The sequence below is a fragment of the Cydia amplana genome, chromosome 6, assembly GCF_948474715.1.
Source record: "Cydia amplana chromosome 6, ilCydAmpl1.1, whole genome shotgun sequence".
NCBI classification, from domain to species: domain Eukaryota; kingdom Metazoa; phylum Arthropoda; class Insecta; order Lepidoptera; family Tortricidae; genus Cydia; species Cydia amplana.
Window position 1 is genome coordinate 2,788,983 of NC_086074.1, and position 21,501 is coordinate 2,810,483.

General features: G+C 39.8%; 2 protein-coding genes across 3 annotated transcripts in view; one reads left to right on the plus strand and one right to left on the minus strand.

Annotated features, from left to right (window-relative positions):
- Nucleotides 1–909, minus strand: part of LOC134648606 (protein outspread) — a 399,873-nt gene extending 398,964 nt beyond the window's left edge. For both annotated transcript variants that reach the window (XM_063503085.1, XM_063503084.1), the window contains exon 1: nt 426–909. In XM_063503085.1, coding sequence (XP_063359155.1) covers nt 426–542 — 117 coding nt within the window. In that variant the 5' untranslated portion in view covers nt 543–909. The remainder of the gene's footprint in view (nt 1–425) is intronic.
- Nucleotides 910–7,216: 6,307 nt separating this feature from the next.
- LOC134648712 (peroxisomal acyl-coenzyme A oxidase 3) overlaps nt 7,217–21,501 on the plus strand; it is a 33,036-nt gene continuing 18,751 nt past the window's right edge. Inside the window, exons 1-5 of the mRNA XM_063503221.1 lie at nt 7,217–7,420; nt 7,620–7,750; nt 11,945–12,106; nt 12,653–12,811; nt 20,510–20,657. Coding sequence (XP_063359291.1) covers nt 7,622–7,750; nt 11,945–12,106; nt 12,653–12,811; nt 20,510–20,657 — 598 coding nt within the window. The 5' untranslated portion in view covers nt 7,217–7,420; nt 7,620–7,621. The remainder of the gene's footprint in view (nt 7,421–7,619; nt 7,751–11,944; nt 12,107–12,652; nt 12,812–20,509; nt 20,658–21,501) is intronic.

Sequence of the window (21,501 nt, forward strand, 5' to 3'; positions counted from 1 at the left end):
CTAAACAAAAAAATAAATAAAGGTATATTTTGTAATTGAAATACATTATTTTAAACACTGTAATTTGTATTTTGTATTTCAAATACCCGTCACCAAAGTAGTTTGTATTTTGTATTTCAAATACTTTTAAAAATGTATTTTGTAATTTGTATTTCAAATACGTGGAAGCCAGTATTTTGCCCAACCCTGCGTATACGTACCTACTGCAATAGTTAATTATATAGGAAGGTAGATTTTAATAACACGATGAAATGAAATCCGTTAGGTCAACAGCAATGGTCAACCCACGCACACATGCATACCTACCTCTATCGAACTATCGACACACCTACACGCGAATATTTCGTGTTGATTAGAAACTTGTTCAACTTTTTTTTTATTTACGACCATAAACAAAAATTGATTTTTTATTTTTATTTATTTACCCGATTAGATTCCAAGGCTTCGGCGCTGTGCTCCTCCTTCTGCCGAAAGCAATTAGTGCACTTGCTCTTATTGAAGATGTTGGGAGCGAATTTTCTGCAATCCGATCGCCCAGACATCGTTGCCAGAGGTCAGGGTCATTCAGCGTTCACTATGTCACCTTGCACAGCATGGTGCAGCTAAAACACCAACACTAGACGATTTAATCGTCAAAAACACGTATAGTATTATCACGCGCACCCACCGGTCAGCTATCAGCTAAATCACAGCAAGTGAAGTGAGTAACGTCAAACGATAACACATGCACTGACACAATCTTCCCCGGCACCGAACACCGGACTAGTCGAATAATCGCGTAAACAACAAACGGGATGACGTCAAATTTTTAAACAATTAACTTCGATATTACAAGAAACACGCGTAAACCGCGAGCGCGCAGCGACACGACCGCCCGTCCATTTTACATCTGATAGAAAAGCAGCGAAGTTGTTGTTTTACAACTTCTCTTTTCTTGTTCAGTATTCTGTGTCTGGGTTTCGATGTAGTAGTGTATTTTTCTGTGTAGGCGTGACTGTGTTTCTCTATCTAACTAACGCGTAGTGAATAGCTCTGTCCTTGTCAGACGTTTCATTAATCACGTTACTTGATAGTGCCGCCCTCTATAAGGAGAGTGTGACAAAATTACCTATACGTAGTTGCGAACATGGCGTAGGCGCACGTAGGCGCATGGTTTCAACGTGAGAGGTTACATTAGTTTTAACTTCGTACAAGAGAGGGCGCTGTTAACAATATTGTGAATATATTCATTGTGTTGCTATTACAGAAATATATTGTGTCTATCTGGGAAGCTATTTAATGGCAATATAACACGAGAATGGTAAAAATGGTTTGCGATTAAAGTTAAACTAATAATTATTGAAATAATTAAAAGGTTTCTGAAGAAAGTCGCGAAACTTTATAGATATTCGTAATTTCGTAGAAACTTAAATAATTTATAGTCTTGCAAGCTAGGACTGCATGTGCTATCAAAATCGTTGCAGATATTTCTTGGTCTAACATTAAATATTTTATTTAATCTTTGTATCACGTTACCTAGGTATTTAAATTAATTTATTTCTGTCTATTGTATGTTTTTTTTTTCTTATCATTGTCCGCCGGGATTGTTTCACCTGATGGTCTCATCGGAAGATCAGTGCTGTAAGTCACCAGCATCATGCTGAGATGGGACCATTTTGTGGTACATTCTTTGCAACTCTTGCTAATAAATTATGCATAATGGCAATTCAGAAACAGAGACGAATCCGTTGGCTGGGACACGTTCATAGAATGGACCTTTACAGATTGCCGAAGCTAATAAGAGACCGGTTGGTTGACCTGTACTCCGTTTCAAGGATTCCTGTAAACGCGACATGAATGGCTTCGGCATTCCAGCTAACTGTTGGGAGGAACGCGCGGAGATGTAACCGGAGCGGCGTCGTAACTTGCGGAAAGGCATGGCAAAGCACGGCGAGCTCTGGTTGGATCAACTCAAGCAGAAACGAATTCCCAGAGCCGCTGGGCCACCCCAGGAGTCAAGACACATCTGTGATCGATGCTGCAGGAAATGCCGATCTGCCATTGTTCTATATTCTATACAATAGTTATCGCAGTCGATGTAAGCTAGACGACCTCCTCAAAATACCACTTTAGCCGCTGCAACTATCATCTGCAAAGATGCTGTGGCCAATAACGATGATGATATTTTATGTTAGGTATAGTGTATTCACGCGATTTTACCTTGATGTTTTCATTTTCCTCTTGTTTTAAAATAACAATTAAAAAATATATAATTAAAATATTAGTAGATACACTGTACACTACACTATACAGCATTTGTATTTCGTTGACATCTTTGGTTGACATGACATGGCATCATAGATGGTAGTATTTCTACATAGCATGGATGATTTGACTCCTATGTTTATGCCATAGAATAGATGGTAGGATTTTAAAATACTAGATTCATGGTTTATGCTATGTTTGACGCTTCATTTGGAAGAGGTGCGTCTAAAAATAAAATAATATACAACGGGTTGCACTCCTTGAGTGCCGGCAGAAGTGAAAACTCAATGACATTGTAACAGTTTTTCGATCAGGTCACGTGTCCGTTACGAATCTTACGGTCACGTGACCTGTCGCGAGTTTAACATTTTTTCTCATCACAAAAAGCGCACAGCGCCGCTAAAGAAGTTTTCACTTCAAAAATCTTTAACAAGGCCAAGGTCGTGAGTCGTGACCAAAGAATATAATACTCATGGTCGTAATAGAGTCTGAGGGCCTACCGCGAACCACGTTCGACATTATGCCTCCCTGTCACACTTACGTACGAATTTACAAGTGCGACAGAGAGGCAATACGTCGAACAGGGTTCGCAGTAGGCCTTCTGGCTAATGAAAGTTGAGACTGAGATTTATTTAAAACTTTTTATATGGCAACTTTTTTTCCTATCAAATAAGCTGTCAGTTTCAAGCTGTCATTTAATTTCATAGTAATTTTATTGCCAGGTGCGGTTTTTAATTTTTTATTGAAATTCCCGCGTTTTTTTCGTGCCACGACTCGCTGGTCAGACTCTAATGTCGAAATCAAGTCAAATCAAGGCCCCAACGTTATCATTTCTCAGTACAAAATTTATCAGTCAAACCGTAGCCATTTTGGTGGTGGGCAAGCTTTGTATGTGTGCGTAAAAATGTGTATGTGTGGGTTTATTGCACGTTTTTAGGGATGTGGACTTGTCGATTTTAATCATGTTATATATCGATACTCTCTACACAGCGGAACGGAATAGCGATTAATTGAAGCTTTGATATCTTCACTAAAATAAACACCCTGGAAATGCTAATGGATAATAATAATATAAAATAATGTCGGAGCAGCGATTATCGGATCAGGTGCGCGTCATTCAGCGGCTAAAGCGGTTGGATGACTCGACACTTGACCGGCTTCGCCTGGAGGCTCTCTCTGCTTGCGCGGCCTCCACCTTGGCGCAGGACCCGCCCGCGACGTCGCCGGATCCGGTGCCGACACCCGACCAGGCACCGGGGGCACCGCGGGTGGATCTCAACGCCGACGAGGAGGAGATCGCGCAGAGTGTGAGTAGTACAGCCAATGAGCAATTGAGGAGGACTCTGGATGAGGCGATTACGCAGTATCGCTCCACGCCCAACACTAGGCCACGATTACCACGTTTGCCTATGAATAGACGCAATCTAGCGCTAATGGGAGCCCTAAACGCTTTACTAGAGCCATATCTGCGGACTAGTAAAGATTTAGATGATACGCACGCGATCATGTATTGCGGAGCCATCGCGGCGTGCCGTGTTGCACGAGTCAAGTTTCCGGACTCTGAACGTGCACCTAGGACCGACGGTGGTGCCCCCGCATGGCAAATACGGATCGAGCGACGTATCAGCTCTTTTAGGACTCTTATTGCAAAGCTGATCTGCTTTAGGGGGGGCAACAACCGCCCCCGAGTAATGCGCTTTGTGAATCAGGCGTTCGTGGGGACGGGTATTGAGCCCCGCGACTATATTGCCAATATCACGGAGCGCATCGACTTTCTTAAGCAGAAAGTCTATGCATGGGCAAACCGTATTCGCCGCTACAGAGAGCGTGTGGATCGATTCCAGCAGAATCGTCTTTTCCAGAGTGACCAAAGGAAGGTGTACCGAAAGTGGGAGGAAACCAACCTTCGTGAGTCCGACACGAGGCCGCCGGATCCTACTGTCATGACTGACTTCTGGCGTAGCATCTGGTCGGTGCCTGTTGGACACACCGAGGGGAGTTGGATGAATGTTGTCGAGCGTGAATGCGAGTCCATCGAACCTATGGGGGTAGTCACTATCACCCCCGATGACGTAAGTTGTGCCATCCGCACGGCCCAGAACTGGAAAAGTCCTGGGCCGGATGGATTGCACAACTTCTGGCTAAAATGGTTCCGATGCTCGCACTCGTGCTTGGCAGCACAATTTCAACAAGCCCTCGAGCTTGGTTCTCTCCCACCTTCCTTAACAACTGGTGTTACCTTCCTGCTCTATAAGTCCGGTAGTACCACGGAAGCAAAGAATTACAGACCCATCACGTGCTTATCTACACTCTATAAGCTCCTTACATCCATTTTGAGGACAAAAATCAACGCGCACATTGTCGCTAACAATATTTTGGCCCCCGCTCAAAATGGATGTAGGGTTGGGTCCCGTGGTACTAAAGAGCTCCTCCTCATAGACATGACCATTTGCCAGCAAATACGGCGGAACAAGGAGGCCGTCTCAGCCGCTTGGATTGACTATAAGAAGGCCTATGATTCGGTGCCTCATTCATGGCTGGGGAGGGTCTTAGAGCTGTATAAAGTTGATGCAGCTTTGAGAGCCTTTCTAAGTGCGTGTATGAGGCAGTGGACCACAGTCCTTCGTCAACCAGGAGGCGGGGATGACCGCCCTGGCCCGCAGGATTTCATAAGGATTGAGCGAGGAATATTTCAGGGTGATAGTCTGAGTCCCCTATGGTTCTGCCTAGCTCTCAATCCCCTCAGCACCCTGCTGAAGGATTTGGGACTAGGTTGTCGGCTTCGGAGAGAGGGTGAAGTCATTTCTCACCTTCTGTACATGGATGACCTCAAATTATTTGCACCAAATAACCAAGACTTGAAGGAGCTACTGAAAACCACCGAAGTCTTCAGTAGTGCCATCAACATGGAGTTTGGTGTCGATAAATGTGCGGTTATGCATGTACAGCGGGGGAGGGTTGTAAATTCAACAAATTTACAACCTTCTGAGACAATGTCTTTCAGATCTATCAGAAACCTATAAATACCTTGGTATGTCACAGTCGTTGGGTATTGAGGACGAGGGTATTAGACGGTCGGTGAAGGAGCGCTTTTTTAGTCGGCTCACAAAAGTCCTTAACAGTCTTTTGTCAGGAGGCAACAAAGTGCGCGCCTTCAACGCCTGGGTAATGCCCCTACTCACATACTCCTTTGGCATACTAAGGTGGACTCAGACCGAGCTGGACGCCCTGGATCGGAGGGTCCGATCATTGCTCACCGCACATCGTATGCTACACCCACGCTCGTCAGTCATGAGATTGTACATCCCACGGAAATGTGGAGGCCGAGGCTTCCTAAACGCCAAGGATCTCCACAACCGCGAGGTGTACAATCTCAGGAATTATTTCCTTAACAACGAGTGTGGGATGCATCGTGATGTGGTGGCAGTAGACAGGAACCTCACGCCGCTCTCCTTGGCAAACGAGAACTGGCGCAAACCTGTGGTACTAAGTACTGCGGATCGCAAGGCGGCATGGGAGAGTAAGGTGCTACACGGGCGGTTCTACAAGGCCCTCACGGGACCCGATGTGGACCTGCTCGCGTCGGTGAACTGGTTACGATTCGGGGACCTCTTCGGAGAAACCGAGGGTTTTGCCTGTGCAATTGCGGACGAAGTAATGATGACGAACAACTATCGGAAATATATCCTGAAGGACGGTACGGTCGACATTTGTCGGGCATGCCGCCGTCCCGGAGAGTCACTCAGGCATATCATTTCCGGTTGCTCTCATCTTGCTAACGGCGAGTACTTGCACAGACATAATCTCGTAGCCAGGATTATTCACCAGCAGCTTGCTCTTCTATACGGCCTTGTGGACCGCGAAGTACCGTACTACAAGTACTTACCTGCGCCTGTTCTCGAGAATGGTCGTGCCACGCTCTATTGGGATCGATCTATCATCACTGACAGGACTATTGTAGCCAATAAGCCTGACATTGTGATAATAGATCGAGCGCAACGCCGGGCCGTGCTCGTTGACATCACCATCCCCCATGATGAGAATCTCGTGAAAGCCGAGAAGGACAAGTCCAGTAAGTACCTAGACTTGGCTCACGAGATAACCGCCATGTGGGATGTTGATTCGACGATCATTGTCCCGATAGTTGTTTCAGCGAACGGTCTAATAGCGAAGAGTCTCGACCAACATCTTGAGAGACTCTCGCTAGGTGGTTGGATCAAGGGCCAGATGCAGAAGGCGGTGATCTTGGACACGGCGCGGATAGTCCGCCGGTTCCTCTCTCTGCGGCCCTGACCACCGGCAGCTTGGGCCTTGCCCCGCTGCTGGCGGCACCCTAGGTTAGGTTTTTTATAATGTGTTTATATGTATTTTTTATTGTTTTGTAAGTGTTTTTATATTTTACTTTTATATTCATATTATAAATCACCTAGCCTAGAGAGTTCAAGTAAATAAAGATATAAAATAATAATAAACTCAATTATTGCAAAAAACCTATTTTATTTGGTTTTAATGTAACTTTTATATATGTGGCGTTCCATGCGTCCTTTAGACAATAATTCAAATAATTATAACGGGGTCATAATAAAGATTAACTTAAAAAAATTTCTAAATTAATGTTTACAAGGATAAATTCTATATCTGGTTGAATTTATCGCCCGTTTTGGATTTACACACTGTATATAGAGTTATGTTATAATGGTTATCTGTTCATTTTAGGTAGTATAAATCCTTTCAAGTAAAATTTAAATTGTAAAAAGGCCGTATAGTTTATCGATATGACTTTATCGATATGACCACATGCCTTTGGTTCCTGATTGTAAATCGTATATAAAATGTGTCTGTGTGTGTGAGGCTACGGTGACAGATGGCTTGGGCTTCATCTTTAAAAATAATACATCTAATGAGTCAAATGAAACTTTATGGGGAATGAAGTTTTTTGTGGCAAGTTCAAACTTGAAGTCTAGCAACATTGCTTTAGCTGTCAGTGTCAGTCGCTCGCGGCCCGCTCGCTCGGTCGACCGTCAATGCTATCGCACTCAATCTTTGGTTTTGGGGCGTGTAGTACAAATTTAACATTATTATTTGCTGAACTTATCGCAAGTTGTTACATTCCTTGAATTGTTATAGGCCCATTTGAACTTTTCTTTTCTATATCACCAGTTAACCGAATAACAAGGTGAGACTTAGTTTACGGCACAAAGTTTTTTGTTGATTGTAGTATCCTATTAATTTAAACGTGTGCCTAGTCGGGAATTTTAAGTGCCTTCCCTAATCGGCAAGCTGTCGCGGTCATCGGCGATATTAAATGTGATTTAAATTCATAGCTAGTGTTTTTAAGGTTAGGCCGTGCCTGTAGTGATTTTTTTAAATTTTAGGAATGGAAGACTTGAGTTTTTTGCCCGATCTCCCGAGTGGGCCCCTGGATGAGTTTAGAAGAACCGCCACATTCGATTGGAAACGTTTAAAACTAGCGCTAGAAGGCGATATAAATCTACTTAAACTTAAGGTGAGTGTATGAGTATGGTATGAGACAGCCTTATCAGAAATGTATCTCGTGCAAATAACGTATTTAATTTTATTACCGTAATAATAGTAGTTTATGCAACAGTGATATAATAAGGGTTCTTAAAATTCAAGGGTCGAAGTTACAAAACGAGACGTAGTCGAGTTTTGTAAAAAAAGACCCGAGAATTTTAAGAACCAATTATGAGCTGTTGCATACATTACTTTTTCTATGACAGCTGCAGCAAAAAAAAAAAAAAAAAAAGTTATTATTAAAAAAAAAAGAGATTATTAAAAAAAAAGAGTTATTATTTAAAAAAAATTGAGTTATTATTAAAAAAAAAAAAGAGTTATTATTGTAAATGAAAACATACCTCTTTCAATCAAGATGATCGGAACTTGTATATTTAAAAAAAATAAAGCAGTTGTATTATACTCATAAGATGACTGCTAGCAGTCATCTTATGAGCCTATAGACAAAGCATTCAAATGACATTGCTTTAGATATCACTGTCAGTCATTTAATTGACACATTTAAGTGCTGGAGTAGAAAAAGATATTTTTGGCGCGGAATTTCGATAAACTTTATCAATTTCATGTCAATAAAATGATTCAGATTCAGTGGTGTGATCTGTGATGTCATTTGTAGTCACTATGAGGAAGTGTATGTAAGAGGAGTGATAACAGATTCGTGTTTAAAGTTTATGGATTTTACATATGACCTCCTATATTAGCGCACCACAATGTGTTAATTTAAATGGCCTGTTAAGCATTCTTACTTATATTTGGTTTGTTATGTTAAGTTTTTTCATTTTTGTGCTTATTCCCCTATTTATTATTCCAAAGTTTGAATATTAGAATACTATGATCTCTTAAATGTGTTTAAACTTCCTCCCAAAACTATATAAGTCAATAATTTGATTTTGTTTTTTTGTTGTTGTGGTATTGTAGATTATAGGTAATTAGCAATAAACTACTAAATTAACAAACAATGGGACCAATTTTTTATTTTTTTATCATAGTTCAACGGTTTAATTAATTACTAGATACATTATTCATCACAGGGCTCGAAATTATCCAGATAATTGAGATAATTATATAGTCTTTGATAATTATCACAGGTATGGATGGTGCTATATTTATTATCATTGAATTCTTTGATAGTAAAAAATAATGATTGGGTCGTTTTTCGCTATGTACAATTAAAAAAAAACCGGCCAAGTGCGAGTCGGACTCGCGCACGGAGGGTTCCGCACCATAAACAAAAAATATAGCAAAACAAGCAAAAAAACGGTCACCCATCCAAGTACTGACCCCGCCCGACGTTGCTTAACTTCGGTCAAAAATCACGTTTGTTGTATGGGAGCCCCACTTAAATCTTTATTTTATTCTGTTTTTAGTATTTGTTGTTATAGCGGCAACAGAAATACATCATTTGTGAAAATTTCAACTGTCTAGCTATCACGGTTCGTGAGATACAGCCTGGTGACAGACGGACGGACGGACGGACGGACGGACAGCGGAGTCTTAGTAATAGGGTCCCGTTTTACCCTTTGGGTACGGAACCCTAAATACTGACCTAATATTGATTCTAGTTTATTTATACTGTGCCGCATTATCCCAAGGGCATTGTGAGGCTATCTATGCCATGTGTCGACAACTATAACTTGTATGGTAGGCAGATTTTGATCAGAGAAAATAAATGGCAAATTCACAGTAAAAAAAAGTTTGGGAAGCCCTGCAATAGGGTATTTGACTACTAGTCAAATCAGTTTCTTTTTTTGAACTTTGAAAATGATTTGCTACTATGGAATTTATATGAAACACTAGCATGTGACGTCACAATCAAATTACCTACTCTTTATGGTTTTATACGGGTTTTAAAATATAAATTGTGTTTAAAAATAACTGCTGTTTCTGTAATAATCTTCTGTTGCTTTATTTCTTACATGGTGTAATAGTTAATTGTTTTACAATGGGGCAAAGTTGATGTTTAACCGCTCGTGCTAATATTGATACCCGAGCAAGCGAAAGATTCCAAAATTCGAAAATTGGAATCTTGAGCGTTGTGAGGGTTTCAAAGCACGAGGGTTAAACAAAATTTGCCCCCGAATGAAACACAAAAATTTTCTCCACACCAACCCGAAGCAAATATTAAATGTAAAATACCAAACAAAATCAAACCAAATCAAATTCAAATGAATGTTATTAAATATTTATCATCCAAAGTCATCATTTAAAAGTCAATTCTACCAGCAAAGATAAGAAAACAACTCAAAATTTGCATTGGACTACATGTGAATTACTGTAGTCTATCCGTTTTTGAAGTAAGCCTTTCAGAGCTGGTGTGGTGAAAAAGAATTTATTTTTAATACAGTCAAATACCCTATTGTTCCAAATGAAAATTAGAAACTACCTGCTTCTTTTGTTTTTAGACCTTGACTTTAATTTTCATGATGAAGGGCAGGTTTCTCTTATCCAGGTCATTGTCACTATACTTCGTTTTTTTTTCAGCATTAGAATTGTAGCTGGTAGGATCATATAGATGTGCTAGGATCTATACTAATCTATAGGATACTATATACTATGCTATACTATAATGTTTTAATGTATTTAATTAGGGTTCTGTACCCAAAGGGTAAAAAGGGACCCTATTACTAAGACTCCGCTGTCCGTGTGTCTGTCTGTCTGTCCGTCTGTCTGTTACCAGGCTGTAACTCATGAACCGTGATAGCTAGACAGTTTAAATTGGCACAGATAATGTATTTCTGTTGCCGCTATAGCAAGAAATACTTAAAACAGAATATAATCAATTTTTAAGTGGGGCTCGCATACAATAAACTTGATTTTTTTGCTGTAATCCAACTCGCACTTAGCCGGTTTTTATTTAAAAAGATTTAAGATCCTGTGGTTTCGTATATAAGAGGGGGGAATGGTCGGACAGACAGACAGACAGTCGCACGAGTGATTCTATAAGGGTTCCGTTTTTTGTTTGAGGTACGGAACCCTAAAAAACCGCATTGAAATCAGTCCGTCTGTTGCAGAGTTACAATGCCACAGACAGATAGGCAGACATTGCCGTTAAACGTGTAACTCTTTTTGCATACGGGGTTAACAAGGGGTTATCTATTACTCATTAGCTCATTATATTCGTGGAGAATTCCAATTTACTTGGGAAAGTGACTATACCCATGACTTATTACTATTAGTCATTAGTCAGCATTGATAATATTCACTGCCATTGTTATTATATTGTGCATTGTAAAATGTGCTTTAACACATGTTAATAAGGTTTCAATTTGAGTATAATAGCAGTGCTAGAATGTGCGCACAGACTTTAGTAGAGATTGTGAAAAAAATATAGGTACTTATTACATTATACATTAGAATAAAATTAAAATGCCCCATTGTCAACTGAAATTTAATATTACTTTTTATTTATTTATTTAGAAAACCAAACAGTCATATAAACACATCAAAAATACAATACAAAACTACCTACTGCAAAAGAAAAATACAACAAAAAAGACCTGGAGGTTCATAAATATTAATTATGTAAAATACTTAAATAAAATACGTTGTTATATTACTATTACCAATGTAAGATTTTCACTCTTATTTTATAGCCCAATGTAAAATAATCTGACTAAGGACAAGCCAAAAGGAATTATATCAAACTATGTCTATGGGCCGTTTTATTAAAAGTTGAACACTGATTTTTTTTAAATTAACTAAATGTTATGTCTCTACTTAGCAAGCTCTTATCTCGATCCTAATAGGAGAAAACATTGTCCGTAGATATTGATTTCCACTCCTATACCATTTCTCATAGACTTTATATGGGAAGGAACGAAAAATATATATACATTTTGGGACGCTTTTTTTCTGACATAATTTTCCATATTGAAAAAAACTAAGGTCAAGTGAGGTAAATGCAACTATGGGATTATTGCGTCTCTCCGTTCTTTCTCGAAGCGCCCTCTGCTATACTATACTAGTAATAAAGCCTGAGCTACTTGGAAATGAAACGTTGCATGTAGAGGGCGTTTCGACCAATCGTATTCGAGAAAGAACGGAGAGACGCAATAATCCCATAGATGCATTTACTTCACTTGACCTTACAACTTTAAATACAGTATCTACTCTATGGCTCCTGTAATAATGATTATCAAATGTTTAATCAACACGTTTGTTCCAGTACAAAATATGGCACACACTAGAGAAGGACCCACTCTTCGCTCACTCCGCAGTCACTCCGTCCGTGGAAGAGCAGAAACGCATCACCCAGTTGCAAGTCAACAGGATAAATCAGTACAAATTCCTCACGCCAGAATTAATGCGGTTGAGTTATATTAAAAAAGTAAGTTAGTCTTATCTCTATCGCACGCGCATGATTATATTTGCTGTCCCGCCCGCACAGTGGCGTTCACCGCCGGCATCATCGACGGGACAGCAACGCACGTGCGTTAGAGAGAGGAAATAATTTTTCATTGATGGTCTAACTCTTCGGCTACCTCTCGGTCACTCCGCCTGTGGAGTGGAAACGCATCACCCAGCTGCAGGTCAACAGAATAAACCAGTACAAATTCCTCACGCCAGAATTAATGCGGTTGAAAAAGTATGTTGACAAAGTGAGGCCAAGAATTTCGTACAATATCAATATACATTTTCCTTCCTGAGAAACTTTTACTACGGTACCAACTCTGAAATCGGGAAAAAATGCCTGTGGCTCTCCCATCAAACAGCCGAGCTATCTTGTAGTTTGCTCACGGATAAATTGCCACTATTCATGTTGACTGGTAGAGAATGCCTTTTGGCATTAAGTCCGCCATTTGTACATAATTGTATATCATTGTGCATAAAAGTTTAAATAAAAAAATAATTAATATGAGATTATTGTCCCCAGACCAGAGCAATAATGACAATCAACGAAGCAGTGCAGTCGCTCAACCCTAGCGTGTCAGTGAAGATGGCTATCGGCATATATCTGCCGTCAAACGCACTGCTGTCGCTGGGTACTGAGCGACACTACAAGTTCTACGAGGCACTACTAGTTAAGAGAGAGGTGAGTGACAACCCTAATGAGTTTAATGTAATACTTTGCTCAAACCTAGCGTGTCAGTGAAGATGGCTATCGGCATATATCTGCCCTCAAACGCACTGCTGTCGCTGGGTACTGAGCGACACTACAAGTTCTACGAGGCACTACTAGTTAAGAGAGAGGTGAGTGACAACCCTAATGAGTTTAATGTAATACTTTGCTCAACCCTAGCGTGTCAGTGAAGATGGCTATCGGCATATATTTGCCGTCAAACGCACTGCTTTCGCTGGGTACTGAGCGGCACTACAAGTTCTACGAGGCACTACTAGTTAAGAGAGAGGTGAGTGGCAACCCTAATGAGTTTAATGTAATACTTCGCTCAACCCTAGCGTGTCAGTGAAGATGGCTATCGGCATATATCTGCCGTCAAACGCACTGCTGTCGCTGGGTACTGAGCGACACTACAAGTTCTACGAGGCACTACTAGTTAAGAGAGAGGTGAGTGACAACCCTAATGAGTTTAATGTAATACTTTGCTCAACCCTAGCGTGTCAGTGAAGATGGCTATCGGCATATATTTGCCGTCAAACGCACTGCTTTCGCTGGGTACTGAGCGACACTACAAGTTCTACGAGGCACTACTAGTTAAGAGAGAGGTGAGTGGCAACCCTAATGAGTTTAATGTAATACTTCGCTCAACCCTAGCGTGTCAGCGAAGATGGCTATCGGCATATATCTGCCCTCAAACGCACTGCTGTCACTGGGTACTGAGCAATATTACAAGTTCTACGAGGCACTACTAGTTAAGAGAGAGGTGAGTGACAACCCTAAGGGCTACCACCCACACTTGCGTCTCCCGAGAGTCGGCGTCTGATGAGTTTATTGTAAAAAATACATATAAGATTAAGTAAGAAGAAAAAGAATAATATTTGTTTATAAGAAAAAACCTTATTAACAATTATCAATGTCCTGCCCCACACTAGGCTATGCCTGTCACGTTGTAGCCGGATTCGTAATTCGAAAGCTGCGAAAGTAAAAACTAATCTAATAGGTAATGTTAGAGAAATTAAGTAATTCAAAGAAAGAAAAAGGAAAGAAAAAGTTTGTGTTTGCGTGTGTGTCTGTGTGTGTGGCACGGTCTTCTCCGCCTTGAACTTTGTATCAGGACACCGTTACCAATATGCTTAAAAAAAACCTACTTACACAATCGACCTTTCTATAGTTGAGTTCAAGTAAATATATCAAACATTGAATATTTTTCTCAATTCGAGACAATGTATTTTTTTATTTTACATTTCAAAGATTGTTATGATATTTCGTGAACGATGTTGTGATATTTCGTGAAACGGAAAACCCAGTGCGTTCATTGGGAATCCATTCTTTTGTTTGTCTTGTTAGGGTCATAGAGTGCCTAATAAGTACGGTGCTTAGGGCCAGACCACCTGCGGCAATCATCACTACATAAGTACATAGTATAAAACAAAGTCTCTTCCCGCTGTCTGTCTGTCCCTATGTATGCTTAGATCTTTACTACGCAACGGATTTTGATGCGGTTTTTTTATAGATAGAGTGATTCGAGAGGAAGGTTTATGTATATTTGTTAACCCGTGCGAAGCTGGGCAGGTCGCTATTACCTACATTATAATTACACAAATGGAGTGCTCACATTTGCTCGGAAAACATAAAAACTCAAACATGCGGGTTTTCCCAGAGATAAGACCTAGTTAGATAGATTTTTTGCCCCCGAAAACCCCCATAAAAGCATAAGCAAATTTCATCGAAATCGTTAGAGCCGTTCCGAGATCCCCGAAATATATAAATATAAGTACAAGAATTGCTCGTTTAAAACTATAAGATATCCTCGACGTTGGCGACATGACCCTTAGGCCTTAACCTAATATAATCGCTTTTAAACTTTATGTAATCATTATGTACCTAAATATTTTCTTGAAATTCAAATTTAAATTTCCAAACACGGGACTTATATCGAAGACAAAGAAAATTAACATACAAGTTAAAAAAATGCCATGATTTCTAATTTCTTTACAATATTTATTGTTTATGCAAAGATCAAGATTCGTATTGTTTGCTTTTGTTTAGCTTAAATGCTATAATTATGTTTTATAGTATTTTATGCAACCGTTGTTTAAGAGAGGTCAAAAAAGGCGAGTGGCGTGACGTGAGTAACAATTTGAGGCTAAGCCGAAAATTGTTAATAAAGACGCCACGAGTATTTTTTGACTCAGTTAAACAACGTTGCATACAATACTTTTTCTACGACCAAGTACTTACTTTCAAATAAAATTGTAAATTTAAAAAATATTTTTCATTCAAGAAGTAGCAAAAATGGAGGGTACGGGCGGAAAAATAATGAATGAAAAAAAAAACATGTCTGGTTCACTTATTTGTCAGAGATGACATTTAAAATAAGCTTGGCCACAAGGTATGTATTTCATTCAATATTTTTTAAGTGGTCATTACACGAAGTATCGAAAAAGTGCTAAAAAGATACTGCGTGTATGCACAATAGTATTTTATACAATCGTGATATAATGGAGAGCTTTTCAGTCGAGTACCGTGTTTAGGCAACGAAGCTTGCTGAATTGCCTAAGGAAGGTACGAGATTGAAAAGCTTGATTATATCACTATTGTATACAATACTTTTTCTACGAGTCAACAAAAAAAATACTTAAAACTAGTAGAAGAATCATATATGTAGGTAAAAAAACCAAAAGCGAGCAGCCGCGATACCTTCATACTCGTACGTGACCCGGCCCCCACGCCCCGCGCCCCCGGCCGGTTGTGAGCGCAAGAAAGACGGAAGTGGCAAGTTTTCATCTTAACAACCAACTTGCCAACTACCAACCAACCGTCTTTCTCAAAGGAGAATTGCTAAAGCACAACCCGTTCCCTAAGTACCTCGGAGTGACATTGGACAGGACGTTAACTTACAAGGAACATCTCCAAAAGGTGGCTTTGAAGGTTGCCTCGCGGAATAACATCCTTCACAAACTTTGTGGCACTACATGGGGTGCATCCGCTGACTGCCTGCGCACGTCGGCTACCGCATTGGTTTTCTCGGCGGCCGAATACTGTGGGCACAGTATTCGGCAAACCACACCTAGCCACACTGGGGCCAGTGTGGCTAGGTAGCGCACACACTCAAAAAGTGGACACTAAGTTGCATGAAGCAATGAGATGTGTGCCGGGCACTATTAGTTCAACGCCGCTTTACTGGCTGCCAGTCCTTAGTAATATTGCTCCACCACACCTGCGCAGACTGCAAGCGCTGAGGAGAGAAGCAGTGAAGATAAAATCGCAACAGTCTGTACCTTGTCACCAGTCCTTCTGCAATCCCCCACCCCAGCGTCTCAAATCTCGCCGCCCCGCATGCGTTGCGGCCCAAACACTGTGTCTCAATTTGACGTCAATCAGTGTTGGAAGGATGAGTGGAACACACTAACTGCTGGTACCGTCCTGCAAGCCATAGATCCTACAGCCAAACCTGACGGTTTCAGTCTCCCACGAAAACTCTGGTGTCGCCTCAACAGACTTAGGACAGGCCATGGACGCTGCTACTACTTTCGGCACAAGTGGGGATGGCGAGACTCTGCTCTCTGTGACTGCGGTCAAGAAGCTCAGACTATAGAACACATCATTCGGCGTTGCCCTGTACACGCTTTCTCAGGCTCCCCGGAAGATCTGTTTAAGTTAACATCCGACGCAATCTCGTGGATCGGGTCCCTGAATGTGGACTTATAGTTATGTAGCTATTTAATGTAAAGATGTTTATGTATATACGCCATACGATTAAATAAATAAATGTTGGGTGTTTGATACAATGCACTATAACTAAATTACATCATTCAGATATCATTCTGATGCTAGTGTAGTACCAAACATTTTTGTACTGAACTAGCGACCCGCCCTGGCTTCGCACGGGTTCACAAATTATACATAAACCTTCCTTTTGAATCACTCTACCTATTTCAAAAAACCGCATCAAAATCCGTTGCGTAGTTTTAAAGATCTAAGCATAGGTAAAGTGGGTACATAGGGACAGACAGCGGGAAGCGACTTTGTTTTATACTATGTAGTGATATGCTTGTGCCACACACTGGTGGAGTCCCGCCTTTAGGTCGCAGCTTGAAATGTTGAAACTAATTAAAACTTAAATTTAAGTACAATGTATCAGTTGTTTCTGTCCGCGACCACCGTTTGCGTTGAATGTTGATTTTTGTGACGTGATAAATATTATTCTATGTCCTTCCCCGGAGCTCAAACAACCTACTTATCTTCATATTTGTTAAAATATTATCAGTATTCTCTCATACATAAAGTACTTTTTGCTGCACGTTTAAATATGCAAAAATTAATTAATCAGTAAAATACGTCATTTATTTAACCAGTTGTTAATGTCAAGTGTGTACCTAATTAACACCAATTTTATTCACTTGTTATGAAAAATAATCGCGCAAGTCAAAAGATCGACTTGCAACACCATTTTTCATAACAAGTTACTTTGACCTACTTACTACTACTAATAACCTTAAAGCAACACGGAAGGGAGACGGCATTCGCACTATTTCCCCTCTGCCTAGGTACAAGATCTACTGATCTAGCGCGGGTAATAAAACTAGTTGCGCCCGGATTTTAAACTAGACCGAGTCCAGACGCGCGAGTGAACACAGCAGCAGCAAAAATGCTTAATTGCTCGGTTTTTTGTTGTAAAAAGAGGTCGGGAACATCAAATTTACAAAAAGAAGGTCTTACATTTCACATGTAATATTTTTTTTACATGTCATACGTTTAATTACATTTAAACACAATTAAATTATGATATTTTAGTCTCATGTAATTGCTGGATTTATCGATTTTGCTCGCCCAGTACAAATTGCGGATCGGTCGAGCGACAAATCCGACTTCTCATCTCTCAGAAAACAATAAAATTCTTTGACGAAAATGTGTTAGTGTGCGTGTTGTGACACTTGTGATTCGTCCGTACACAAAAACAGATCGAGGTGTGCAAGATTTGTCTGTGTAGGGTGTCATTTTCTATGTATTTATGTCGTCATTACAGATTGGATTTTGTATGTGTGTGAGAAGTGCGACTGTGTGCACGTTCCCCCCCGCGAAAAATGGCAGAATGATTTGAATGTCAAGATATCGCTTGGGCCTATCCCTTCCGACGTGTCGGAAGCCCGTGTTGATCGAAGCTAATAACCGTGTTGCTTTTTTGTAACTGTCAAACTGTCAAACTAGTACCGTGCAATTTAAAGTAGGTAAACACTTCTTTTTTTTCTCTTTTTGGCTGAGACTTGTGAATTGTATGGAAATTTTGCAAACTATAAAACTGTAACAATACTTATGCTAGAGTTAAACTTTGTAATTTTTCGTTTAATTGAGTTGTTTTTTAAATTTTTTGCCATTTTTATATATTGTGAACTTTTTTGCCATTTTTAGGGTTCCGTAGCCAAATGGCAAAAAACGGAACCCTTATAGATTCGTCATGTCTGTCTGTCTGTCCGTCTGTCCGTCTGTCTGTCCGTCCGTATGTCACAGCCACTTTTCTCCGAAACTATAAGAACTATACTGTTGAAACTTGGTAAGTAGATGTATTCTGTGAACCGCATTAAGATTTTCACACAAAAATAAAAAAAAAACAATAAATTTTTGGGGTTCCCCATACTTCGAACTGAAACTCAAAAATTTTTTTTTCATCAAACCCATACGTGTGGGGTATCTGTGGATAGGTTTTCAAAAATGATATTGAGGTTTCTAATATCATTTTTTTCTAAACTGAATAGTTTGCGCGAGAGACACTTCCAAAGTGGTAAAATGTGTGTCCCCCCCCCTGTAACTTCTAAAATAAGAGAATGATAAAACTAAAAAAAAATATATGATGTACATTACCATGTAAACTTCCACCGAAAATTGGTTTGAACGAGATCTAGTAAGTAGTTTTTTTTTATACGTCATAAATCGCCTAAATACGGAACCCTTCATGGGCGAGTCCGACTCGCACTTGGCCGCTTTTTTTGTGTTATTTCTACTCAGAATCACGAGCTCTTTCGATCCTAATGAGATAAAAAAATAATACAATATCTCGCGGCGAGATAGACTACCCGTCCCTCTAATATTACCATACTTAGAAAAAGACGGGTAGTCTATCTCGTCGCGAGATACTGTCGCGCCAATCATGTGCTAGGCCTACAGGACAGGAGCATCATTATCAGGAATTTAACTTCCCAAGGGCCCAAGGTCCTACCTAAAGTACTTATTCAGTTCGATGAAATTTAAACCATATTCAATTCGAACAGAGTAGCTTTTGCTTTGTTTCGTTTAATTTTCAAACAACGCAAAATCTACTCTATTTCCTACACTACAGGTTCAAATTTCAGTGGCAAATCTTAGATTTTTCATTTGTATGGCTGGGCCTTAGGAGGATATGTATAAGAACAAAGTACCAAGGTTGATGGTGCAAGAACTTGTATGATTTTTATTAGTTTTATTACATTGCGGTATTTGATCGATCGATTTATTTTATGTTACTGCATATAAGAAGTTTACACTTACATGAAATTGCCTGTGAGTTTTCGCAACGACTAAATAAAACTTAAGTACCCGTACCACGAGTCACTAACGTCAAAACTAACATATACGCCAACGTCTACGTAGGTAATTTACTTTCTATATTCGCTCGCAGTAATATGCGAGTACGAGCGAGATGCATAGAAAGTAAGTTACGTTCTCGATAGCGTTTATGTCAGTGCCAAACTGGTGGTATGTGAAAAAGTGTACTTTCACTAACTTAATATTTTATTCAAGATTTAAAGATAAAACATATTCTTTATTCAAGTAGGCCTATCTACAAGTACTTTTAAATAGTCATTACAAATAAATCATCTTAAGCTAATTATCAGAGCAATTTATTGATGTTACTACATATTATTATTCCTTAAAAATATTAAATACAGATGTCAAAGTTAATAATAAGAATATCACAATAAGATCGTCCAACATTTATAAAAGTGTATACCAGTCTGGAATGTTTCTAGAATAAAATGTAACTGTAAAAAAAAACAACAAAAGTAATGAGATGCGGCCGGGTAATTCCAAATGCGTCAGAAAGTCGGTAATTCTAAAAAACACACATAATTCCATAACACTCTGTATATCTGTATTCTGAATTACCGAATACACCTTCACTAGTATAAAACAAAGTCGCTTTCCTTCGCTGTCTGTCTGTCCCTATGTATGCTTAGATCTTTAAAACTACGCAACGGATTTTGATGCGGTTTTTTTTTAATAGATAGAGTGATTCAGGAGGAAGGTTTATGTATAATTTGTTAACCCGTGCGAAGCCGGGGCGGGTCGCTAGTTTATTAATGAATATCTGGGAGACCGAGCAAAGCTCGGAAAACGTATAAAAACTCGAAAATGAGCGTTTTCCCAGGGATAAGACCTAGCTAGATCGATTTTTCGCCCCCAAAAACCCCCATATAGCAAATTTCATCGAAATCGTTAGAGCCGTTTCCGAGATCCCCGAAATATATATATACATATAAATAAATAAATATACAAGAATTGCTCGTTTAAAGGTATAGATTAGATAGATAGATATTTGAATAATGTTAATAGTTATACATATAAGGTGAATAATAAGATGTATAAGATGAATATAAGGTGGATAGTGAATTAATATTGATCATTTCCTTGTAGATCCTAGCGGCGTTCGCGCTGACAGAAGTGGCGCACGGCTCAGACGCGCGTCTCATGCGCACGACCGCCACGTACGACGCGACGACGCGACAATTCGTGCTGCACTCCCCGGATTTCGAGGCTGCCAAATGCTGGGTTGGTAATCTAGGTAAAACGGACATTATTTCAACATTTATTTATGCGGGGTAGTTCAGTGTTGTTTTGTTTATTTGGTTTTATACAGTTAGACTGCAGCGGTCGGCAACCCGCGGCCCGCGGACCGCATGTGGCCCGTTAACCTATCACTTGCGGTCCGCGAGCCTCCCTGGCTATTTTGTATGTAATAATGACAACGACAATGTCAGATAAAATCATAAATATTAACAAAGTGCGGCCCGCGTCTACTTTGTTAACTACTTTTTGGCCCTTGGCTGCTAAAAGGTTGCCGACCGCTGAGTTAGAGCTTATAAAGTTAGGACTTACAGAGTAAGTCTTTGTACCTACTATTGGATCTGATAACTTGTTAGAGTAAAAGCTTTATGCGCCTAGTCTTGGCAACACTTTACATGAAATGTTTATGGTGGGATTTATATCTCCGTTGACATTTGCTGGGACGTAAGTCTTTCCGTGACCACAGCTGTGTGGTTACCACTCAATAACATCGCATATTAGTGCGAGCGAGATGTATAGAAAGTAAATTAACTGAAACGTTGGAATTTAAGGTAAAAACAATGAAACTATATCGCGGTAGACCAGTTTCTGTAATTAAATATGTGTACAAAACGTGAGAGTTTAAAGTGCAATTTGGTTTGTTTTATAAACATCACAATCCTCATGTCATTGTACATATGTGCAAAGTTTAATTACAATCCAACACGTAGTTTTAAAATGAGAACGAAACTCCGTTTGTATGGGAAGGTTAAATTCGGCCGAGCTTGCTGGGTGACTCTTAACAAAGCAGGCGGAAAAAAGTGTATGACTAAGTTATCTAGACCAGCGGTTCTCAATCTTTT